Here is a 27,404-nt window from a genome sequence, read left to right as displayed (position 1 = left end):
TACAAATGAAACAATAAAGCAAGATAGGCAACCGCTTAAAGTCAAATAAAATAAGCATAAAATGAATTTTTTGGTAAACTTGTTAAAATAATAGTTCCCTTTTATTTCAGTATATTCTGAGACGGCAAAGAAAGTCTTAAATATTCACATCTGTGCAAATGCTAGCACTACAGATTTACTAATAGCTGTTAGTTCTACCTGCATAAACATACTTGTATGTTGAACTGAGCATTAACCCAATTTTTTTTCTTTCTCAACATGTAACTGAAGACCCACATTTACAAGATAATACTTTGATTTCTCTGATCTCACCTTAAGACAGTATCAAAATTCACATCCTGTTCAGTCCATTATGATAACTGCTATCATGATGACATCTAGTTAAACCTATGCAAATGATGAATCAATTACTCATTACACAAATGTGTAAATATTTATTGTCTATTTAATGTATTCATATACTTTTTAAGAAAAAATTCATTAGACAAATATACTTATTAAAATAGTGGAACATATTCAACTAAAATCTGTTATACTTAAATATTAATACATTTCCTTGTCATCTTCTTCCAAGTACAAATATGATTTGATGTCTTCAAAAATATGTCCATAAATACTTCATTCCTCCTTAGAATAAGGAACAAAATACTCATGGAAGGATACAGGTACAGAGACAAAATTTAGAGCTAAGATGAAACGATGGACTATCCAGAGACTACCCTATCCGGGAATCCATCCCATCATCAGCCACCAAACCTAGATACTAATGCTCATGCCAGCAAGATTCTGCTGAAGGGACCCTGATATAGCGGTCTCTTGTGAGGCTATGCCAGTGCCTGGTAAATACAGATGTGGATGCTCACAGTCATCTATTGGATGGAACATAGGGCCCCCAATGGAGGAGCTAAAGTACTCAAGGAGCTGATGGGGTTTGCAACCCTATAGGTGGAACAACAATATGAACTAACCAGTACCCCCAGAGCTCATGTCTCTAGCTGCATATGTAGCAGAAGGTGGCCTAGTTGGCCATCATTGGGAAGAGAGGCCCCATGGTCTTGCAAACTTTATATGCCCCAGTACAGGGGAACACCAGGGCCAAGAAGTGGGAGTGGGTGCATAGGGGAGCAGGGCCGGGGGAGGGTATAGGGGACTTTCGGGATAGCATTTGGGATGTAAATGAAGAAAATATCTAATAAAAATTGAAAAAAAAAAAAAAAGAATCCATCAGGTTTCGTGTCATTTGTGTGAAACTTCTTTAAGCCTGGTCATGCATACTAAGCTTACAGAAACATGTTTGTCAGTTGAGTCACTCATGCAGCCAAAGAGAAGCCCTCTTTTGAACGTTATTACAAAATATCAAGGGCATTACAAAGGTCTGTAAGCTATCAAGAGCAAAGGACCATATGTTGATGTGTTCTCTCTCATGTTTCCCAACTATCAATTTGATAGTCTGTTTTTTTGCTTCAATTATTATTTTTACACACACACACACACACACACACACACACACACACACATTATATATATATATATATATATATATATATATATATATATATATATATATATATAATGACCGCTCAGCAATGAACAACCAGCAAAAGGACTCATGCCTGGGAGAGGCTAATTCTCTTACTTTTTCGTCTCGGGAATGGGATCCCATACAATTTAGCCCACACTCTTTTCATTTTACTGTATATTGGATGAGTAGAAAACACCACATAATTCTTATGATAATTCTAGCATTGTGAGTTTGTAGATCAAAATAATCCCTTCTCTTATTAGAAATATGTGAATCTCAATAGCCAAGAGGCAAACTATGGGAGAGGCAGCTACATGTCATTCCAAGTAGCCTTGTTGATTACAGACAGATAAAAGATTTAAGTGGCAATTGAATGAAAATTACTTAATTATATTTAATATATTTTATTTAATAGCAATGTATAATTTCAAATTGGATTAAATTGCTTCAAGGTAAGAAAATAAATAAATAAAAGCAAATGAGTGTAGTTTGACATTGGTTCTAAAAACCACAGCAGCATATTGCTAATGGCCCTTATTTACTTTTGTTTCAATTTGATCACTTTTTAATAAACTGCCTTAAAATTAAATTCCTTCTGTTCACTAATTTGCTCATGTCACATTAAGATCATGATGATAAAATTTGAATTTTTGATAGGTGAAATTAAAAATGAGTTTACTGGATCTAAAATGATACAGAATTGCAGAGAAGAAAAATTATGAAAACAATCATGTCTTAAACAGGACTTACAGGCTCTAAATACAACAAAGAAAATATATTCCCCATGACAATCAATTATTTAAAAGAAAATAGAAATCAGTGTTCCAGAATAATTCTGATTAAGAGAACTTGACAGTTTAGGGCTGAAAATACTGTGGAAACTTAATAAATAATAAAGTTTACAAGCAAAAGCCTAACAATAATATGTGGATCAATTTTTAAAAACAATTAGAAAAATCAATGCTTCTTTAAATGTTTTACTGTGAATAATTCAAATAATTCAGTTAATGAATAAACATCTTATTTGGTTATACCCTGACTATTTCAATTGCATTGATAACTCGAATTCCTTTGATATAGAAGCCTTCATTCTTTAAAATGTCAGAACAACAGAAAATTTTGTTTTTAATATTTCTCACTTAATCTTAAAACAAATTTAAAGACTTAAAAATCATATTTATCCCATAAACCACTCACCTATGCAATAATTCCTAACACTGTAATTGGTACCTAATATCATTTACTATTGCACTGCTTTCGGAAAAAAATCCTTTTTGTCAATCACTACAGCTATGATTCCTTCTTACCCCTCACAGTGGGTCTTTATTTTCTCCCTATGTGTATATTTAGTTTTATATGTAAATATGTACCCTCCATTCTGAATACAGTACCTCAGTAAGTTGACAAGGTAAGTTTATCATGAATAAAGCTCCTGGGGAAGCTATCAGCTATTCATATCTAACAAGTAGGTCTTATTGAGAGACTGTTGAATCGTGTCAACTGCTCTGAATGCCCTAGATTTCAGAAACTATAACATACTTACTTTCAGTCAGTATTTTGGCAGAAAATGAAGTACAGAATTTATTGTTGTCATTGACAATGTATTAGAGAGTTATAAAAATAAAAATTATGGGATTGTATATTTTAACTTCAATGTCAGTACTAAAAAGATTAATTATATCATAGGTCAATTGAAGTAACCCTAAAATTATTCATACTGATATCATTAAAATACCAATAAGAAAGTTGGCATAAATAACTGTGAGTACCTTTCACAAAAAGATTGAGAGATGCATAGATCATCATTTATTTCAAGGTTCATGAGTGAAATGACTATTTCTACCCATACTATATTAATTATTCCAAGAGGATATATGTCTGTACTGATATTTAAATTAAATGTTCTAAGTAGTGGTGAATAAGAAAAGTAACTAATGACATTACTTATGACTATCAACATATTGTTAAAATTGTTCAATAAAATTTTATTTTAAAATTGTTCAATAAATTTTTTCTGAAAAAAATATTTCTGTAACTTTTTTAGTATAAGAAATACAAAAGAACTAATTTTAGCAATGTTTGTAAACAGTAGAAGAAACATCTCTATTATTTACAACATAATGAACATTCAGGAGATACTTTAGTTAAAACTCACTACAAGTAAGTGTATGGGTAATATTGCTATTAAGTAATGGTTCTCAAAATATCTGTCCAGATGAGAGTGTCACTATCACCTGGGAAGCAGTTAGAAAGGGAGAATCAGTGCCTGCTGTATACCTCTGGAACCAGAAATTGTAGAGAAGTGGATCTCCTATCTAGGTTGCTACTATCATTACAAATGGTTCTATTGCATGCCATAATGAGAACCACTGCTATGGAATGTTCATGGCATTCTTAATGAGAAGCTGTAGACATGACTCCCCAGATATTTATAGATTCTATAACTATGAAATCTTATTCACTTTGAAGTCATTTTCTTACAAATAATTATCATTATTAGTTGTTGTCATTAATTCTTACATCCTACTACTCTATCAGATAGATAGCTGAAGATGGGGTGGTGAGAGGGTGACATTTCCATAAAAGGGACATTTTTACTACTTGTAAAGAATTTTTGCATGATAAAAAAACCATTATTCAGAAGACCACGTTGAATGACAGAAGCTGAGCACATTACTAGGCCACACCACTTTATTTGGACACTTGATCTGACCTGGGCAACCCAAAGCTACTCTGATGGTTGACTATTAATGTGTCATTACTTCCTGATTTCTCTAAGGCAGGGACTACTGCTGATGGCAGTTCCATAAGCTAGGAAATAACCATTTAGTGCACTAATCTACTACTTACGGTGGACCATGATCAACAGTTTGTTGATACAGAACCTACATGCCAACTGTGTATATCTCCTTCCAATTTTCCACTCACTACCACTGTTAGCTGAAAACACCACAAGTAGGAGGGATACTGTGAAAAATGCTACAAAGAAGGGTTTGTGCCACCTCAGAGCTAGCTGATACATTTTTATCAATGTACATTTAGTGATACAATCAGTGACTGGCTGGCATACAAAGTGGTGATTCTGTCTCAGTCAGCTCCTGGCTAGATCCTCTCAGAGGACAGCCATGCTAGACTCCTGTCTGCAAGCACAACATAACATCATTAATTGTGTGAGGGATTGGTGCCTACCTATGGGATGGGTCTCTAAATGGGTTGGCCACTGTCTGGCCATTCCTTCAGTCTCTGCTCCATCTTTGTCCCTGCATTGCTTTTAGACAGGACCAATTTCCAGTCAACAGTTTTGTAGTTGGGTTGGTGTCACTATACCTCCACTGGGACTGAAACAGAGGAAGATACCCACAGAGAAACATTGGATGGAGGTTGGAGACCCCTGTGGAAAAGTTAGAGGAAGGTTTGAAGGAATTGAGGGGGATGGAAACCCCACAGGAAGACCAACAGTATTAAATTACTTGGATCCGGACCCCTGGGAGCTCCTAGACACTGAGCCACCAACCTAAGAGCATAAACAGGCTGGTCTGAGGCCCTCAGCACATATACAGTAGGGAGCTGCCATGTCTGGTCTCAATGGGAGAGGATGCACCTAATCCTTCAGGGATTTGATGTATTAGGTTGGAGGATATTAGGGAGAATGGGCTACCCTCTCAGAGGTGAAGCAGAGACTGAAGGAACTCTGGGAGGGTAGGCAGCATTTTGGATGAAAATAAAATAGAAACGATTCTGCTTTGTGATTTGTAGCCCCCCCCCCGACTAGGACATAGAGTCAGGTGTTGTCTGAGATCTAATATTTGATTGGAACTTTCTTTTCATCGGTTATGCATCCCCTAACTCCCATATAGGCTTCACCAGAAAGGAGACCCTCTATACATCTTGTGTTCCTTGACCTCATCTCTAGGGACCTGCTTCCAGGGAACTTAGAATAGAAAGGTCAGGTCATTAAGGGACTGTTAATAAAAGCCCTAAAGAATACATATTCAAAATTACAGAGAGTCGTAGAAATTTTGCATTACAATTACCAGGTGAAAGTGTAAAAGATAAATCTGAAGTGGTAATAATAGCCAACTCTGTGCATTTGCAGCAAGTGAATGAAGCTGTTGGGAAGAAATGATTTCTCCACAAATGATGTAATCCTTCACTTTGAGGTTTCAAAGGATGCTTTCGTATTTATAGGTGAATGCACTTAAGATTTTCGGATAACAGCTTCTTCACATTAAAAAATGACAAACATTTCCTAAGTGAAGACCTTGAAACTAACATGAACTTAAAAAAATAATACAGGAACCACTAAAGACACTTCATGGTCATAACAAAAGGAAGTAAGTGGGTGGAAGAAGGCAGTATTAGGTCATACCTTGAATGTTGGGGAACTGAAATAGAAACGTATTAGAAGCAGTCCTTTTGAAAGATGTCTTTAATAGGAAAACCTACTGTAAATGTTATTATAGTATGAAGAATATCTTATTATGAAAGAAAATATATTTTCTTAGTCACCATTAAAACAAGACAGTTATATTAGTTTATAGCTACATATATTCTAATGATACCCATAAAACAGGTTCACCATAAACAAATGACTCAATTCTATGAGTAACTTAGTAAATAGAAGGTGGTAAAAGGCTTAATAATTTGTAATTTAAAAATTGTTCTGGAACACGGAAAGGAGAAAACAGAAGCCCACTACTTGGGCTCTTTGTTTTAATATAATTTCTTGTTTGATTTATGATAATAAAATAACATGATTATAGCACAAAATGTGTTACCATTTTGGTAGGTATCAATGAGAATAGAAATATACAATGGAAGGATGATTATCCTTTCTTTGGAAATTTGAATTTTAGTAAAATAACACTCTTTATAACTGTTGTTAGTTAATATACTACAGGATATGCACCTATATTTACAAGCTAACAAAAATTCTTGTTCCTTTAGCTTGAGGCCAAATAATATCCTCAGATAAACTGAGATGCTACTAATAAAATCTTCAATATAATTTTCTTTAGGAAATAAATTAGTCATATTTTCTAATGAGGGAAGATTTTTCTTGGTATAGGTTTTAACCACAGTATAAATGTTATGAATGAATTATGTTGTAAATCCTTTAATTCAGAATGCATTAGTTAAGTATTTCTGAATATTGTATTATCTAAGATGCTTGAGGATTTGTAATTATCAGCCACATACAAAGCTTCTGTAATAAATCCTCAGTAAACAGGATTGGCATACTAAAGGATCAGATTTTCATATGCTGTTTTCAAATAAGAAAGATTGTATTCTTTGGAGAAATCTTTATTATCGAATTAAACATATCTTCAGTTGAATAATATCAGATGAGCCTATTAGCAGAATATTTTGATAATCCATGTTCCTTTAAATATCCCATGACCAGAAGAGTAGCTGTACAATGTTAATTGGATGCAATAAGAATGGCAACCAATTCTAGCTCCTTCTTTTATCACAGTCCATCAGAAGGACACAAAGAAGTCCAAATTAAAATAAATTCAATAAGCAAAGAACATGTTCCTTTTCCAACTGTTGTAAATCCCTTTCCTCTTGTTAAGCAAGGCTTACTCAGTAATTATTTTCTTTATGAAAGTAAAAGCAGAAGGATGTTTCTCTTATTAAATCAATGTCTTTATGCTTATGAAGTTGAAGGCACCACAAAACAGTCAAAGAAGAAAATATCAACTCATTTTCTCCCACCCACTGTTTTAAATTGTTTGCTTAGTACCAACGTATCCTACACTTATATAAGTTGTTTATGAAGAGCCAAATTAATAGTCTTTGCAATTGTTTCTGCTGGAGTTTGGAAAGCTGACAAATGAATTAGTAGAAAATGGCAATTCTACATGAATTAGCTTTTAAGTCTCCCTAAGAGGTTGATGCAGAACTTAATAAGAGACTTATTAGGAGAAGTAGGACAACTTAATTCAGATTGATTATAGACTTTGGTGAAGACAGCTGGGGTTCAAATGAAACTGAAAAAGGACTTATATGCACTTCAAAGTATGCTAAACAGATGTCTGAAACAATTACTCTGCTCAGCCTTTTCAGAAGTTTCAAAGACAGGATGGCAATAGCATGGTAAACGAAGGTTCTATTTGCCCAAGTTGAGGCAGAGACTTTAAAAACACACATACACAGTGCTATCTAAACTCAGATGCTTTGGGTAAAGAAAAGCATTTGACATTGTTGTTCTAAGTAATTTGCTTTTAGCTTTACAAACAAAGCAGGAAGTGAGAGGGGTAACATGGGAACAAGTAATAAGCTCTCCTAGCAACCCTAACTTACAATTAATTTCACATTGAACAAATAATTTGGTAGGCTTTTTTAAGATGAGTAATTTGTACTTTACATTACAAGCTCAAGTAAAGCCAACACTGACCTTTCCATTGCGATACTTTTAAAGTGTACAGTGAGCCTGTATTATATTCCTTTTAATAGAAATTTTCTCAGAAATTAAAGGCCAAATTATGTGCTTTTGAACAATACCAGTATGTGCTTTGTATTGATGTAAGAAGCATTGGTTCCATATTTAATCTAGTTTTATGAAGGATTATTATTTTGTTTATTTTTCCTTTTTGATCAAAGGTTCAATATACAATTTTGTTTACTATAATAAAAGCAAGAACAACAAAAGCCTCCCTAAAGTATTTCTTTTGCTTGAAGTTCATAGAACTGAGCAACCTATCGATAAAATTTCCCACACCATTCTAGGCAGTAAATCTATACTTCATTGCAAAGATAACCTTTGGAAATCAGGAAGGTAACTATATATAAAGTTCCTGCTGCACAAATATGAGAACCTGAGTTTGGATCCTTTGCATCCACATAAATGCTGGCCATAGCAATGCATGCCTATAACCCTGTGAGATGGAGTCTGGTAGAGGCTAGGAACTGACTGACCATCTATTCTATCCAATTGATGAGCTTCAGGTTCAGGTTCTGTCTCAAAGCAAGACAAGACAGAACAGGAGGAAAAAAAAACAAAACATGCACAAAAACAATATAGAAAGGTGATTGAGAAATATATTCCAAAATCAACTCTGACATTAATATAGGCAAGTTCGAGTCAGTGTACTTGTGCACGTATGCCCACATGTGATGCTTGATGCTTAGAGAACTTAAATAGTTTATGTCACTATTAAAAGGCTTGTCTTGTTTGTAGGAATTCCTTCTACCCATACTGTAACTGTGCAAGAAAGCATTATGATTTTCATAAACTTCCATGAAAGGATATAATGTTTTTTTAAAGTCAATGATAAATATTAACAAAAAATCCATTAGAAACATGATTAAGAAGCCAGTAACAGTAAAGGAAGATAGAATTACATGAAGATGGCTGCATGCTTTCTGCTTACCAAAGTGAAAATGAAATTCTAATACATCCCATCACAGTTCACATTATTTGTTCAGAGAAAATATACTTTGTTTTCTCAATGAAAAATTCTGGGATAGAATTTCTCTGACACATTTCTTTAAGAAAGGAAGCCACAAGTATTCAGTTTGAAAGGTCTAAGAAGATGCAATTTTTAGTTTTTTCTTTAAATTCTTAATATTTATGTTGAATATCAATGTCAATGGTATAATGGCTCCAATATACTCTCTAATCCACTTCACATACCATGAAATCATATTCAGTTAAAATGTCAAGAAGATATAATAAAAGTATCACATTAAATGTGTTTTACAGGGAAAACTCATAGAATCTCTGTCTTCGACTTCTCCATAACATATTAGAAGTTTGTATAAGCAAAAGCAAAATATATACAAATAGATAACAAATTCAGAAATGTCAAGATAAAGGCCTGGAAGCTTAATTGGGGGTAGATGTGATAGTGTGTTTAAAGTTATAGCTGAATGTGTGTATTGGTGACATACATTAGTGTCTCAGTTCAAACTCCAACATGAAGGGGGAAAAAAAGCAAACAGTAAAATCAACTAAACTAAGGGCAAGAATGATGTAGCATTTTTCTGCGTGAAGAAACTATGGTTGATTAAAGCAAGAAAACTCAAACGATTCCCCAACCATTTTCACTTTGGGATTGTTCATAGAGCTTGAGTTCAAAATTATTAGATCAATCCCAGCTACTTGAAAAAAGAAGCAGGAGGATCACTTAAGCTCCAGAGTTCAAGGGCAGTCTAGATAAATATAGCGAGACTCTGTATAAATTGACCAAACAACCAATACACCATCAATAAATCAGCCTCATCAATCTCTCTACATACTTATCTTCCTCCATATCTTCTTCACCCTATCTTTCTTTTCACTTGCTTAAAGGACTGATGTTGTAGGTCAGCACATACAAAACATTAGGGTAAATACTCCCTCCAGCTATACAACTTTCTGAAAGCCTTTACATGTTTCTCTTGCATATCTATGCAGATGACCTAGTGATTCAGTTATTTTATTTCCATTTACAAGAAAATAAAATACCTATGTAGTCCAGTAACTGTTTATGTTATTCCTGTAAAGTGAGTAGTCACAGCTGTATCCTTAAAATGCTTAGTAAGCACTGGGCAATGGTGGTGCACACCTTTAATCCCAGCACTCAGGAGGCAGAGGTAGGTGGAGTTTGAGGTCAGCCTGGTCTACATAGTGAGTTCCAGGACCGCCAGGGCTATACAGAGAAACCCTGTCTTGAGAAACCCCCCTCCCCCCAAAAAAGTAGAAAGGCATTTGAAAAGTAATTTTTATTCCAGTATGTATTCTTATGGAGCTTATTTGTGACATCAGGATTCTCTTAATGACTCACATTGCCTATATAAACATGACATTTATTCATCGTCATCTGTAATATTTATCACCATGAAAATGATCGGCTAGCATTTTCATACAGTCCAGAGACTTAGCAGTTATCCATTTCCCAATAATCAAAGGGCACATCAGCTAATGAAATAACACTATCGGAAAATCCATCAGAAGCATGTATTTGTAGTGACCCAAGTAACAACTTTTAAAACACTAATGGAGCTTTAAAACCTGAAAGGAGAAATGGAGAACGGAGGAGAGTTTTCTGAAAGCATCCCCAGGGATCTGAGATGGCATCCCCAGGGATCTGAGATGTATATCAAATGGTCTTCAAAGTAGCTAGCTGACTTGGCCACTACTTGAGAATCCTCTATAGCATGAGGAACACAAAGGCTAATACTGGTAAGTTAAATATAACATGGAAATGGTGGCTTTAAAGATGCTTCTCCTTTTTAATAATCAATTTTAGTTAATAAATTTAATTTGGTAGACTATCACTACCAAAGTTTGGGGTGTCAGATTTGGTGTCAATAAAATGAAACTCCCTTGGTAGAAGTTGAGAGCACTGTAGATATTTATGGAAGACTACATAAATAAGTTATATGTGCTTTGGGCTTTGAAGGTTCAGTAAGAATTGATGAGACATACAAAGTATGATCATTCAGATGGAGGGAAAGTAAATGGTAGGCAGTTATAAGAAAATATGAACCATTTGTGTAGCATAGGATAAGGATGCTGGCTTGTCTGTATGTGAGTCATTAAAACAGTAGTAGTAAAGCCAGGGATAAGGAGAAGAGAGATAGTTATCCTAACTAGATGGCCTTCATTATATCTTGTAAGGAGTTTTATCTTAAAATGGGAAAAGTCAGGATGATGCAGAAATGTAGATAATAGAATTATTAATTCATTTACTCAATATTTAAAGGCAGTGTCCATAATATGCCACACACATTGACTGGTTAATGGATGTGAGCAGGTCATCTATATAAGTAAAAAAATAATAGGAATCTTAAAAAAGACAGCGGTTGAAAAGGGGGATTAATAACATTTTGAGGGAGAATAAGCAATGGTATACAAAAACAATGAAAATGTAAAAGAACATAATGCTGACTGTAAAGTTACTATATGTACTTCACTTGCAATTAGCAAAAGTCCTGGAGAATGCATTGTTTTGTTTCAGATTAGCTGTATTATTACTAAGGATAAAGTTGCAATTTGGGGCTTCTGGTCTTGGCAAGTATATTTTTATTCTGTTCTAATACTATGTAACACACACACACACACACACACACACACACACACTAATCAGAAATTCCATAAAAAACAACCAAACCAATCCTGTAAACCCCATCTACTTATGATAAATTAATTTCCTAATGGCAAAAATCAAAATTACTTTTCATGTAACTTTTTAATATTTCATCTTGTGAGCCTGAGGTACTACCTACCATGCTAATGAGACTCCTTAATATTTCATTTTTTTAATCACTGAAGAAAGACAAATGATTACATCACTGACTTTTCTTGGAGGAAACCCCGTGTGAAAGACTTTCAAATGAGGCAAAAAAAAAAAGGCTTTCTTTCTAAGGCTTATAGGCCCTATAATTTAACTTTGTGTGATGACAACACTGAGCACACATAGATGAGCACTTTTTGGGGGTCTCTCAAAGTATTGTGGAACAAAGCAAATCACACAGTACCTTGACTTTTTCAAGGTGATCTTGCAGAGAGTCAATGAGGAGATCCCCCACTGGCTGCCAGGATCCCTTGATCACCTCAGCTTGGCGCAACTTGAGGTCCAGTTCATCGGCAGCTTCCTGAAGTTCCTGGAGTCTTTCAAGAGCTTCATCTATTTTTCTCTGCCAATCAGCTGAGTGCAGGTTCAATTTGTCCCATTCAGTGTTGACCTCTTCAGCCTGCTTTCGTAGGAGCCGAGTGACATTCTGAGCTCTTTCTTCAGGAGGCAGCTCTAAATTGGCAATATGACAAGGTTTAAGGGCACATCCATTTTTGTTAAAAAAAAAAAAAAAACATGGTTGAAAAGGTCAGACTAGAAGAAAGGAAAGGAATATAGATTAACAAGAGGCCAACTTACTGATTAATGGCTCTTTTACACTTCGGCATAAATTTTGATATAGTCAAGCACAGCTAAACTGTCTGTCTTCCTTAGTGAATCTGTTCTACTTTCTGTCAATCAGGTAAATCAAGATTCATTTAAGCTTTCAGAGAGAAAAATGTTAGCACGTGCTGAACAGTTCCAATTTATTTCAGTCAGCTTAAACGGAAAATTAGCTTGCAGTCTTTGTAACAATAGAATTTCTTATCACAGATAAGCTCTTTTGTTTACTATTTCCTAAATATTCAAATAGCTGATCGTTGATTGCTTTATTTATGACTGAAAACAGGAGTGTGCATGATGGTTTGTGATTCTGTATTCTTTTTCAACACCTACATTTAATTTGAATTGATTCTGTTTACCCCTGACGTGTGAGAGCTATACAGACTCTGGCAGCAAGCATGGATGGGTTGTGCTCTCATCACTGAGCCTTCTATCAATATGTTATTACAGTTCCACATTCAATTACCTCTGGGCTCCTGGTAGAGTTTCTCTAGTCCTTCCAAAGGCTGCTCTGTCAGAAATATTCTCACAGTCTCCAGAGTACTCATGATTACAGGTTCTTTAGTTTTCAATTCCCTCTTGAAGGCCTGTGAAATGAGATGAAAAGAAATGCTTATTTGGCTTGTGGAATGCTCCTCAAAATTAATCCTGGGTGCTCAGCACTTGTTTATGTAACTCCCCAGTCAATTTCTCTCTCCTTTATTTATAAACTGGAAGTCATAAAATGATAAGAAAGGCTACCTGGGTCTCAGTGTTAATGAGCAAACCACGGGGTGTGCAAATTTTCTCTGAGGAAAGCTGGGGAGCTTTCAAGACAGGTGGTGTCTTAATATTAAGATAAGTTCATTTTGTTTATATGACCTGACTAGCGGATATAGAGATAAAAATCACAAAGGATACATTGTAAAATCCTACCCTGGTTAATGAAGATCTAAATATTCCCTAAATAATGACTTCTAGTACATATTGGAAAATATTCACTGTTAAGTGGAGAAATTTAGACCTTATTGAAATATGCAACAAATTCAACTGATAATTCTGTCAAAATGTTTGATGTTGTGTAAACTAGTGTTGCCAAATTAATCTATTGAAAATGATCAGTATTTTTAAAAAGTACCCATTATATTTTATATTGTGATTTTTCTGAGAAGAATAGATATTTTGGAACTATTATGGATACAGGCATTTTGAATACCTTTTTATAAATGAATAGACCTAGAATAGGTGTCTTTCAAACACTTAGTTAAGTAGTCAGGTTGGTAGACAATTTTAATCTTTAATCTATATTAAGATAGGAAAAAAAATTAATCAGTTTTGCCTTTAAGAACATATTGGACCAAAATAAGAAAGAAAAATGCCTAGCACAGGGAGGAAACATGCCCAAAGATGAAATGCAGGATGTCTTGGATTGAATCCTAGCTCTGTGATACCCCTAAACAAACAAATACAACAAAACCAAAGAATGAAAGGATAAAAGAAAATGAAAGAATCATTTTAGAATTTGAGTGAAAACTCTAAACTAATACATAATCCAGTGAGGCACACAGTAATGCATAAATTAATATTCAAGAATAAAAACATAGTTGCTGACCCAGATTCTTTGATATCTTAGGTGATCATGTTAATAAAAGATATTAAGTATCACATATGCAATAATATGGCTGATTAATAATAATCATTATTACTATGCCCCAAGGCTTAATTATAAACTATTTTCAATTCTATCTTATTTTAGCAATGCCATCAACTGAGTTTAAGTCTTATTATATAACTAGGAAATTTAGCAATGCTTTCCTTTAAATTTCAGACAGCACTCTGATACAAAAGTACCTCAGAACTGTATTATAATATTTGTTGTCAAATCTTAATGGTGCTCACCATTTAAAAGGACCCTGAGTTTGCCACTTTATAAAATAATTGATCTGTTAAGGTTATTTATGACTCAGGAGAGAGAGGTAAGGTTTCTGAATATAAATAACAAACTATTTGGATTCAGCCTGTACATGCAGAAGAATTTTCTATATTATGAACTATTCGTGTGTCCTTGAAATTACACTGGGTAGATGATTATTTACTTTACTTACAGAGAAGTCAGGTTCTATCTATAACATTTCATTTGATTTCTACATATGTGTGTTTGTGCATCTGCCACTATATGTATGCATGTGTTGTATCTGTATATGTACGTGGATACACTTTTTGTAGTGTTGTATTTCATATAATCCAACTTTCACAAATATAAACAAATTATGTCTTTTATGTGTCTGTCTACTTGAAGTGAGTCATGATACAGGCTTTGCTAAATATAAAAAGAATAATGGCTCCCTACACTAAACTTCTTTGTCTAAGTTACACTATATACTAGAAACAAAAAGTTGAGTCTAAATCGGTGCCTCTATTTATGAAGTTGCAGTATATCAGTAAGAGCTAAAAATATAAATCAGTTCAATACAACCTGGGAAAGATTTCTAGAAGATTTTAAGTACATTAATTCTAAAGCATAAACATGAGTTAGTCAGAGATGAATTGTTAGAGGATATTCAAAAAAGAGAAATGTGCACATTCAGAGACATGGCATAATACCATATAGTATGTATAGCTATCTCTAAACAGGCTTGCCCTTCTAGAAAGTTAGGATTAAGGAAAGACTGTTATCAGGGTTAACATGAGTAACTTAGTATATAGAAATACAGTATAGTTTTGAAGCCGAATTTTGGCATCAGACTTTTGAAAAGCTTGGGCAATATTTGTACATAATTATGAACTTTTGAAAAATTTAGGCAGGGAAGTAACATGGGTACATTTGTGTTTAGTCAAGGTAGAAGTAACATGATAAAGGGAATGAGAAAAAAAGATGAGGTTCTAATTAGGGAAGGGTAGTAAGATAAATACAGAAGGAAGGATACATGGATAAAGTGATAGTAAAATTGTCTGAGAAACTTTCAAGGAACCATACTAATATTTATCTAAGGAATCATACTATTATTTATCTACCTTAAAATTTTAATAGATATAAGTCATAAGTCTGTATACACACACACACACACACACACACACACACACACACACACACACACACACACACACACACACACACACACACACACACACACACACAAACACACAATGCTCCTTCCAAGAGCCAAGACCACCTAAAAAAAAAAACCCAGCACCAGTCATGAGAATCCATCTTTTGAGTTGTTGGCCAGGGTGTTGTCTAAGAGAATCACCAAACATTACAGGCTATGTATATTGCCATTGGTTGCCTATCATGGGTGGTAAAATGTAAGTTCTCAATACTACAAACACAAAGCATTTCAAATACAGGGCACATAGTCCCCAGAGATGGAAGTAACCTGAAAGTCTCCTCTCTGAGAAATAGCTCTCATGGTACTAGAAGGACAAATGTCAATCATACAATAAAGGGAGGCAACCAAGAATTCTTTATAGCTCTGTCTATGAATCACAACAAACACAAGAATGAGATGATAACCTTGAGGGTATAGTCGTGGCACATATAACTTGGTGGCAATTGGCAGTACTCTACTTGCATTTTAGACCCACTAAGCAAGACAGAAATCCTACCTGGTGTTGGAAATATAGCCAACTATTCAGTGCTACTGAAGTCATAGATTATAGAAAACTTAAACCTAGCACCTTACAAAACCAGCACAATCCCCAACTATAATCTTAATAGCTATCATCATTCCCACAGATAAATGTAGTCCTTATTCTTTTTCAAGGAAACCTCTCTTTACAATGGATGGAAGCAGAAAACCACAACAAATCAAAATGCAGAGTTGTAGAGCACAGTTCCAATGGCTACATCTACAAAAACAACTCATGCCCCTAAGTTTCAGAGAGCATTGTGACGAGGGGGCAGAAAGATACTAAGAGGTAGAGAGAGGCTCATGGAGTTTGCAGGGAGATTGTATCTCCTAGTAATGTCAGAAGCTACAGCCATAAAATTTTCACCAATATTACTGCCCTAATGTGAACTGACCGAGGATGACACAGATAGGTATGAAAACATGTGAGGGGAAAAGACCAAGAGGTTTCAGCCTTACATAAACAACTACACAATGGAATGCCTAGCATAGAAGAAACAGTCCTCCACAAGGGAAGAACATACCAATTTGTTATCCTATATCAACTGGTCAGTCCTGAAAATGCAAGTAACATTACATAGACTAAGCATGTTATATCTATGAATATATATGTACATAAAGGAAGAAAAAAAGATAACTCTCATGAATAGGGATATGGCACTATTGATAAAATGTGTGCATGAAGTCCTAGGTTTGATTGCCAACAGTAAATTGTCACACATGTTGGCACATGTCTGTTAATTATAACACTAAGCTGATAGAGGCAGGAGGATTATGTTTATTATCATCCTCTGTAGCAGAGCTTTGGTTACATGAGATCCCTCCTCCAAAACAAGCAAATGAAAAAAGTGAACAAAAATATACAGGAAATGAAGACAGTGGTCTTCCATTATTTACAGCTGCATATTCCATGTGTTCAATTATTTTTGGTTATCTGTGCTGAACACAATGGAAAATTACAAAATAAATTGTGATGCCAATGCCTGGCAAATACAGAAGTGGATGCTCACAGTCATTTATTGGATGGAACACAGGGTCCCCTATGAAGGATCTAGAGAAAGTACCCAAAGAGCTGAAGGAGTCTGCAACCCTATAGGAGGGACAACAATATGAACTAACCAGTACCCCCAGAGCTCCTGTCTCTAGCTACATATGTAGGAAAGGATGGCCTAGTTGGCCATCAATGGGAGGAGAGGCCCTTGATCTTGTGAAGATCATATGCCCCAGTATAGGGGAATGCCAGAGCCAGGAAGCAGGAGTGGAGGGTTGGAGAGCAGGGGAAGGGGGGAGGGTATAGGGGATTTTCGGAGAGGAAACTAGGAAAGGGGTATCATTTGAAATGTAAATGAAGAAAATATCTAAAATAAAATAAAATAAATTGTGATTGACTATCATGATACCACAGTGCTTGAATTCAAATATCCTACAAGCTCCAAAGAATAGGAGATGTAATGCTAACAATTTAGAGAATTCAAAGAAAAACTAAAAAGTACTTCCTTTAAGCGAAATGGTGAAATTCCTTATCTTTTATTTTTACTTGTATTCATATGAGTCTGAGTGTGCATATGTGTGCCACATATGTACAGGTGCCTGTGGAAGCTAGAAGAAGGTATTAGATCCCCTGTAATTGGGGTTACAATTGGTTATGAAGGACTAGGAACCAAACCTGATTATACTACAAGAGTATAAAGTACTTATAAGTATTAAACTATCTCTCCATCTCTGAAGATGCTCATCTTCATAAGGATATTGAAAAAATATATGCAGAAGTTGCTATAATCTAGAGTAAGTTATATTTCTGTGGATAATGTATAACTTATATAGTCTGACATGTGTAAGAACTAACTAACTAACTAACTATATATAGTTTGGGTTATTCATGGGGGAATCTTAGAATGCATTCTCATAGGTAAGATAAGCTCCTTTATAGAACCTAAACCTGAGAAGGGTGAAAGAAGGATTTGAAAGAAAACTAACTGGAGACAACTAGAAGAATAGCTTCATGTAAGATTGTGAGGATGCAACCCAGAGCCAGAGTACAACAAGAAAAAGACAGGCACAGTAGGAAAGTGTTTAGGCAGTGCAGCTATGCAGAAGGAGCAAGAAGTACTCATAGTTTTTACATTGAGTATATGAGTGAATTCTGGATACAATTTAACTAAGGGTGAGGAAATAAACTTTCTTGGACTACTCTATATACCTCTAATAGTTCTAGCCTGCTGAGAACTTTCCCATCCCATGCAAATGAGATGTGTACCATCTGTCTGGTTAATTTCTCAAATTTCTCTGATCCAAGAAGGACAAATGGTTAAGGATTTAGTTGAGAGACTGCTAGACTAAATTCCCAGTTGTCAAAACAAAAACAAAAACAAAAAAAAAACAAAGACAAAACCCAGATCTCTAGGTGCTTATAATTACAACATATGAAGCCCAGAATCAGAAAAAAATCTGGGCTGTAAAAACTGAGACATGCAGGGCATTGAGCTAAGTCCTTGAAAATTAGAGTTAGATTCAGGCCTATTATGTTTCCAAGGAGATTCATTTGGAGATGAGGACAGCTGGCTCCTCCTTTATAATCTTTGGTCTCTTGCTTATAGCACAACTAAGTACTTACATAGGAAGGTGTTTTCTTTTTTTAAAATCACCATTTACCATGTTGCCCTAGGGGATGTCATTATGAAAGAAGGAGAAGGAGGTAGGACTGTTTATTTTAAAACAATGAAAAAACCTTCTTTGGGTCCAGAATACCTCATGTGTATATTAAACATAAAATTAGTAAAGCCTAATATTACAATCATACTAAGATGAAGGTTGGCATTTGTATATGGGACATCTTGAAGATGTAGACTACTTTTGGGCAGTAAAATGTAGAGTCAGTAGGAAAAAAATTAACCATCATTTTCTCGCTCACCTAAATAATATTGAATGCCTACATGTTAATATTTAATGAGCAGAAGGAAAATGGAATATCATGAGAAAGCAAATATACAGAGTTTGGAAGTCCTGGTGAGTATTGCAAAAGGAAGAAGATGATTTACAGAGGCAAAGACAGATTTGCACTAAGGAGTGTTAACTGGACTGCTTGATAGCCTGAGACAGACATTTAGTTGAGAAAGGGGTAGAAGAAGAAGTAGAAATACCTAGTGCAAATTACTTACATAATATCTTTTTCCTAAAGCAAAAAAGAGGAAGTAAAATAAATTTAAAAAGAGGAAGTAAAGAAAGCAATTTAAAAAGAGAACAAGCAGACAGAAAAGACTTTTTAAGAAGAGTGACTTGAATAAGATTAAAGCTAGTAATAAGCTAACTATATATATATATATAATATATATATATATATTATATATATATATATATTATACTAAGTCTTTTCTAGATGCTAAACCTTTAATGTTGTTTCTGTATGTTTTTTGGTACTTGTCTTTGAGTCAGAGTTTTATTATGTAACCCAGAGTAGTTTTGAACCCTTGATCCTCCTGCCTCAGAATTTTGAGTTTCTGAATGGAGGGCTGAGAGTGCCTATGTGCACCAAGATGCTGAACAAACTTGTAAACTGAAAACCAAGACTATACCAGGAGAATCCAATAGACCCTGGAAAACTAGGAAAAGGAATAAACACAGTATAACGAATTAGGCCCAATATAGATCAGGTAGAAGAAACTTGTAATAAATGTTATAGTGAGGTCTATAAAATAAGAGTATGGGTTAAAAGTTACAAAAAACTGAAAATCTGAACCACTATGCAATAATACAATTCCATTGTTAAAAGCAGAGAGAAAAATTCAATGTTAATGATTATATCAATTATGAAAGAACATTGGGATGTCACTTGAGAGTTTTTTCCTTTTTCTTTTTCTTTTTCTTTTCTTTTCTTTTCTTTTCTTTCTTTCTTTCTTTCTTTCTTTTTTTTTCTTTTTTTCTTTTTTTTGAGACAGGGTTTCTCTGTATACCTCTGACTGTCCTGGAACTCACTTTGTAGACCAGGCTGGCCTTGAACTCAGAAATCCTTCTGCCTCTGCCTCCTTAGTGTTGGGATTAAAGGTATGTGCCACCGCACCTGGTTGTCACTTGAGTTGTTGTTATACCATAGCTTCACAACTTAATTTCTTAAATGTGAGTCATGGGGGATTAAAATGAACTGAAAGAAAAGACAGGAGTTTCTGGCATGACAAAAAAAAAAAAAAAACCTTTAATTTTCACGCAACTTTTTGACATTAAGAAAGTGGATAGAAGGCAGGATTAATTGTTTGTATCTTTACAATTCAAGAAATCTTAGATTAAATACAATGTGGGTAAAATATGCAAAAAGAAAGAAGTAGTTGGTTCTAGAAAATTAGAGACAGACCAAATTGATAGTTTTATGTTATGTGGACAACCTATAAGTTGTAATGCTATTTTATACACTGCTGCATGACTATGCTTCATTTCATTTATCCATGTAACAAAAGTTGAGCACCAATTATGTGCCATTGTTCTAAGGTAGATATCAACATCTGTTGTGCAGGCATAATGTTTTTATACACTGTGTAAAGTTTACCCTTGTATTATTCAAATGCTGATTTCTCTGCCCTCAAATCTTGTTTCAATCAGGACACAGCATTTTAATGCTTATACCGAGAATTTCCTGTCTTAAGTTTGTGTAAATAATTCTTATCATTTACTCTCTGCCTTGTCAATACCTTCCGACAAAGGCTGGGTAGAATAGAGAATAGCATGGGGCATTCCTCAGTCAAAGGAAAGAGAGATGGAGTGAGATCAGCAGGGAGGATGGAGGATTTGGAGCCATAAGGTAGGAGTCAGGGAAGAGAGAACATGAAAACCCAACCTGAAGCCCAAAGAGCCAGACAAATAAAAATATGCAAATGTCATGGGGTAGGACAAGGAGGTACACAGATTACCATAGAAGGCTAATGAAGATGATTTAAATGCTCAGGTATTGAGGTGCAGTTTTAAATAAACCTTGGTTTCTCTGTGTGGTTATTGGTGACTAGCCTAAGGTAGAGAAATACAGCTGCCAGATTAATTCACTGCTTACATTTATATTAAAGGTAATTCTTTAACATCCTTGTGTCACTGAATTGGAGAGAAATAAGTACATGTGGTTAAAAATGAAAAGATTCTTCATTTTAATGAAAGAAAATTAAAATTTCAGCATCTATCTCACAAAGTATACATTAATGAATATAAAGGACCAGATAAATCATGGTAAACTAAGAGTGAGTAATTAAAAAAAAAGATAATATACCTTTATCATTCTCCATTAAATTTTGTAAAGTAAAATAAAATATTTGAACTACTACAAAACTAAATAAATAAATGAAAAATATGCATTTAAAAAACCTCATTCACATATTTCATCTATACTAAAAATCAACAGAAAAAATACATCTAAATAATACTGAAAGCAACCTTGGGCATGAACTCTGCGGATGGTCCCAAGGTCCCCAGAGGATACTCCACGCCACAGGCTCTCTAGCATACCCAGTATCTTGGGATCACTGGTTAGTGGAATGCAACATCTGTTCCAAAACAACCCAGAGGGGCTTGAGACAGCAGGAACAGGGACACAGGAAACCCACCTAACCAGAAGCTGGGTTTCATCCAGTCAGCGCCAGCCCTGTGCCACCTTGGGTGCAAACTCAGCAGAGGGTCCCAAGGTACCCTAGAGGACACTCCAAGACTCAGGCGTCCTAGCACACCCAGGATCTTAGGAACAATGAGGAGAGTCGGCCTCCAGAGAGGGTTATCACCCCAGGACTCAGGTGAGAGCACTGTCTTCTATCCCTGGTCTCTTAGAGAACAGCCTGCACAGGACAGCACGCGGGGCACAGAAGCAACAGAGCTTCTTGGACAGGGTCTCTTTGGGCCTCCATCCTCAGCCAGGAGGCAGAGTTGAGACCCAGACCTCTGGGCACCTTCCCCACCATAGGAGAGTCAGCATCCAGGGAGGGCTCTGACCCCAGGACTCAGGTGAGAGCACCATCTTGTATCTCAGGTCTCTCAGAGACCAGTTTGCACAGGAGAGCATGAGGGCTGCAGAAGTGACAGAGCTTCTTGGACAAGGTCCCTTCGGGCCTTCANACCCTTGTATTATTCAAATGCTGATTTCTCTGCCCTCAAATCTTGTTTCAATCAGGACACAGCATTTTAATGCTTATACCGAGAATTTCCTGTCTTAAGTTTGTGTAAATAATTCTTATCATTTACTCTCTGCCTTGTCAATACCTTCCGACAAAGGCTGGGTAGAATAGAGAATAGCATGGGGCATTCCTCAGTCAAAGGAAAGAGAGATGGAGTGAGATCAGCAGGGAGGATGGAGGATTTGGAGCCATAAGGTAGGAGTCAGGGAAGAGAGAACATGAAAACCCAACCTGAAGCCCAAAGAGCCAGACAAATAAAAATATGCAAATGTCATGGGGTAGGACAAGGAGGTACACAGATTACCATAGAAGGCTAATGAAGATGATTTAAATGCTCAGGTATTGAGGTGCAGTTTTAAATAAACCTTGGTTTCTCTGTGTGGTTATTGGTGACTAGCCTAAGGTAGAGAAATACAGCTGCCAGATTAATTCACTGCTTACATTTATATTAAAGGTAATTCTTTAACATCCTTGTGTCACTGAATTGGAGAGAAATAAGTACATGTGGTTAAAAATGAAAAGATTCTTCATTTTAATGAAAGAAAATTAAAATTTCAGCATCTATCTCACAAAGTATACATTAATGAATATAAAGGACCAGATAAATCATGGTAAACTAAGAGTGAGTAATTAAAAAAAAAGATAATATACCTTTATCATTCTCCATTAAATTTTGTAAAGTAAAATAAAATATTTGAACTACTACAAAACTAAATAAATAAATGAAAAATATGCATTTAAAAAACCTCATTCACATATTTCATCTATACTAAAAATCAACAGAAAAAATACATCTAAATAATACTGAAAGCAACCTTGGGCATGAACTCTGCGGATGGTCCCAAGGTCCCCAGAGGATACTCCACGCCACAGGCTCTCTAGCATACCCAGTATCTTGGGATCACTGGTTAGTGGAATGCAACATCTGTTCCAAAACAACCCAGAGGGGCTTGAGACAGCAGGAACAGGGACACAGGAAACCCACCTAACCAGAAGCTGGGTTTCATCCAGTCAGCGCCAGCCCTGTGCCACCTTGGGTGCAAACTCAGCAGAGGGTCCCAAGGTACCCTAGAGGACACTCCAAGACTCAGGCGTCCTAGCACACCCAGGATCTTAGGAACAATGAGGAGAGTCGGCCTCCAGAGAGGGTTATCACCCCAGGACTCAGGTGAGAGCACTGTCTTCTATCCCTGGTCTCTTAGAGAACAGCCTGCACAGGACAGCACGCGGGGCACAGAAGCAACAGAGCTTCTTGGACAGGGTCTCTTTGGGCCTCCATCCTCAGCCAGGAGGCAGAGTTGAGACCCAGACCTCTGGGCACCTTCCCCACCATAGGAGAGTCAGCATCCAGGGAGGGCTCTGACCCCAGGACTCAGGTGAGAGCACCATCTTGTATCTCAGGTCTCTCAGAGACCAGTTTGCACAGGAGAGCATGAGGGCTGCAGAAGTGACAGAGCTTCTTGGACAAGGTCCCTTCGGGCCTTCATCTTCAGCCAAGAGGTGGATCTGAGCTCCAGACTCTGTGCACCTTCCCTTCAAGAGGAGAGCTTTCCTGCAGAGTGCTCTGACCACTGGGACTCTGGAGAGAATTGGTCTCCCAGGAGTGCTGACAGAGGCTAACAGAATCACAGGAGGAACAAGCTCCAGCCAGAGACAGCTAGAACATCTAACACCAGAGATTACCAGATGGCAAAAGGCAAACTTAAGAATCTTACTAACAGAAACCAAGACCACTCGGCATCATCAGAACCCAGTACTCCCACCACAACGAGTCCTGGATACCCTAACACAAGTGAAAAGCAAGATTCGGATTTAAAATCATATCTCATGATGCTGGTAGAGGATTTTAAGAAGGGCATTAATANCTCACTTAAAGAAATAAAGGAGAACATGGCTAAACAGGTAGAAGCCCTTAAAGAGGAAGCACAAAAATCTCTCAAAGAATTAAAGAAAAACACTGCTAAACAGGTAGAAGTCCTTAAAGAGGAAACAAAAATACCTTAAAGAATTACAGGAAAACACATCAAAACAGGTGATGGAACTGAACAAAACCATCTAAGATCTAAAATGGAAGTAGAAACAATAAATAAAGCCCAAAGGGAGACAACTCTGGAGATAGAAATCCTAGGAACGAAATCAGAAACCATAGATTCAAGCATCAGCAGCAGAATACAAGAGATAGAAGAGAGAATCTCAGGTGCAGAAGATTCCATAGAAAACATGGACACAACGATCAAAGAAAATGCAAAAAACAAAAAGATCCTAACTGAAAACATCCAGGAAATCCAGGACACAATGAGAAGACCAAACCTACAGATAGTAGGTATAGATGAGAATGAAGATTTATAACTTAAAGGGCCAGTAAATATCTTCAACAAAATTATAGAAGAAAACTCCCCTAACCTAAAGAAATAGATGCCCATGAACATGCAAGAATGCCAAGTGGACTGGACCAGAAAAGAAATTCCTACCGACACACAATAATCAGAACAACAAATGCACTAAATAAAGATAGAACATTGAAAGCAGTAAGGAAAAAAGGTCAAATAACATATAAAGGTAGGCCTGTCAGAATTACACCATACTTCTCACCAGAGACTATGAAAAACAGAAGATCCTGGACAGATGTGATATAGACCCTAAGAGAACACAAATGCCAGCCCAGGCTACTAGACCCAACAAAACTCTCAATTACCGTAGATGGAGAAACCAGAGTATTCCATGACAAAACTAAATTCACACAATATCTTTCCATGAATCCAGCCATTCAAAGTATAATAAAGGGAAAACTCCAACACAAGGAGGGGAATGACACCCTAGAAAAAGCAAGAAAGTAATCCTTCAACAAACCTAAAAGAAGATAGCTGCAAGAGCAGAATCCCAACTCTAACAACAAAAATAACAGGAAGCAACAATTACTTTTCCTTAATAGCTCTTAATATCAATGGACTTAATTCCCTAATTAAAAAACCATAGACTAACAGAATGGCTACATAAACAGGACCCAGCATTTTGCTGCTTACAGGAAACCCACCTCAGGGAAAAAGACAGACACTACCTCAGAGTAAAAGGTTAGACAACAATTTTCCAAGCAAATGGTCAAAAAAACCAAGCTGGAGTAGCCATTCTAATTTCGATTAAAATCAACTTCCAACCCAAAGTTATCAAAAAAGTCAATGAGGTGCACTTCATACTCATCAAAGGTAAAATCTTCCAAGATCAACTCTCAATTCTGAATATCTATGCTCCAAATGCAAGGGCAGCCACATTCATCAAAGAAACTTTAGTAAACCTCAAAGCACACATTGTACCTCACACAATAATAGTGGGAGACTTCAATACCCCACTCTCACCAATGGATAGATCCTAGAAACAGAAACTAAACAGAGACACATTGAAACTAACAGAAGTTATGAAAGAAATGGATTTAACAGATATCTACAGAACAAAAGGGAAACCATTGAACTCATTCAATGAAGCTAGAATCACACAGATACCAAGAGTAAACAGGAACTAAATACAGGAGCAGTACAATAGATCAATTCCCCAATGATCAATTCCCCAATGAACAGGTTTAAAGATTCTTAATAGCATTCTTTTAAACTGAATTCAAGAATGGATTCAGATCATACACAGACATATAGATCAATGAATTATAAGACCAAAATATCTGCTGATGTGGCTTGAGCCACCTGATTTATGACAAAAACACCAAGCATACATGTTGAAAAATATTGCCTTTTCAATAAGCACTCCTGGTAAACCAGATATTCACAAACAGAAGACTGAAAATAGATCACTACTTCTCAGGTAACAGGACAATGAACTGCAAATTCATCGAAGTGAATGTAAAATTAAATATGAATGTGAAATTTAAATGTGAAATTGAAATATTTACAAAATAAATAGTGATCACACTTCAAGATACAGACATAGGTTGCAATGGGCCTCCCTAAGATCCAGTCTAGTCAATCATGGCTCAGGGAGTATATTTTAGTAACAAATGGAGTCCCTTCCATTTGTTACTAAAATATAGGCTACTAACATTTTCTGAGAGAGAAGGGTTCCATTTTCTCTATGTAATCCCTGGCTAGTTACAAATTCATGATCACCTGGGTGACACAGATTAGGCTCAGTAAGTCACGAAACAAAACAGAATGTATATGTGACAAGACCTATAGGAAAAAGAAGGAATGAGAAAGGTGGGGCAAGATAGGAGGTGGTAGGGGTGAGTGTAAAGAAATTATACTATATACACATAGGAAATTGACAACAAATTTAATGAATACTATATTAAAATGATAGAGTCACAGGCAAGGAATTTATTTAAAAAAAAAGGATATTTCTTACCCAAGAAATAATGCCAAGAAATTTACAACAAGATTAAATGAAATAAAAACAGAGAAAATTTGCCATACAAAAAAAGCAATTAAGTGAAAAACATCCTGTATAATAGGAGATAATATTTGTTAGCAATAAAGTGACAGAGGATTGATATCTAGAGTAAACAAAGAACTAAAACTGCACTAAAGAAAAGCAAACAATTCATTAAACCAAGGGACTAATGAAAGGAGGAGAATAGTCTCAAAAGATGCAACACAAATGACCGAGAAACATACAAAAATGTGTCGAACTTCATTAGGCACCAGAGAAATGAGAGCCACGTTGAGACCGATCTTAACTCTGGTACAAATGACAACTGAAAAGAAAACAAAAACAAATGCTAGCAATTAAATGGATAAGAGGGAATCCTTATTTATATACTACTGGTGGGACTACAAATGAGTCCAGCTACTATGAAATACAGTCTAGAAGTTTCACATAAAACTCGAAAAGGGTTGGTAAGTGGTAGTGAAAAGACTCTAGAAACTCGAGGAAGAAGACATCTCTGTGACATATTCTGTTCTATAAAACAAAGAGACACAATGTTAAGGCAGGGTTGGAGGAATTGTGGGACTTAAGAGTAGATGTCGTAGGAGGGGTAGATATGATCAAGATATTTTGCATGAAATTCTAAATGAGTTAATAAAGTATTTCTAAATTAGAAAATTGATCTAATCTCTCTGACTGATCTTCTAAAAGTGCCCATAACTGCACAGATTACAACAAATGCCTGGATTAAGACAGTAATGGGCAGGAGAGAGTTAATTCAGTATGAAATCCTAACACAGAAGGTGTGTTCTATGATCAAGATTATTGGGATGAAACATAGTTGTGATACATATAGTCCAGTGTACTTGTCTTTGAT

The 27,404-nt window shown here is 35.8% G+C and overlaps 1 protein-coding gene across 8 annotated transcripts in view; it reads right to left on the bottom strand.

The window, feature by feature from the left end:
* Dmd (dystrophin) overlaps positions 1-27,404 on the bottom strand; it is a 2,621,826-nt gene that overhangs the window by 373,505 nt on the left and 2,220,917 nt on the right. For all 8 annotated transcript variants that reach the window (XM_029534042.1, XM_029534043.1, XM_029534037.1 and 5 more), the window contains exons 58-59: positions 12,875-12,995; positions 11,990-12,258 (exon numbers count right to left, since the gene is read on the bottom strand). In XM_029534042.1, the coding sequence (XP_029389902.1) occupies positions 11,990-12,258; positions 12,875-12,995 (390 nt within the window). The remainder of the gene's footprint in view (positions 1-11,989; positions 12,259-12,874; positions 12,996-27,404) is intronic.

This window comes from Mus pahari, chromosome X (assembly GCF_900095145.1).
Source record: "Mus pahari chromosome X, PAHARI_EIJ_v1.1, whole genome shotgun sequence".
Classification (NCBI taxonomy): Eukaryota; Metazoa; Chordata; class Mammalia; order Rodentia; family Muridae; genus Mus; species Mus pahari.
The sequence above is the reverse complement of the archived record's forward strand: the minus strand, read 5'-3'. Positions and strand labels throughout refer to the sequence as shown.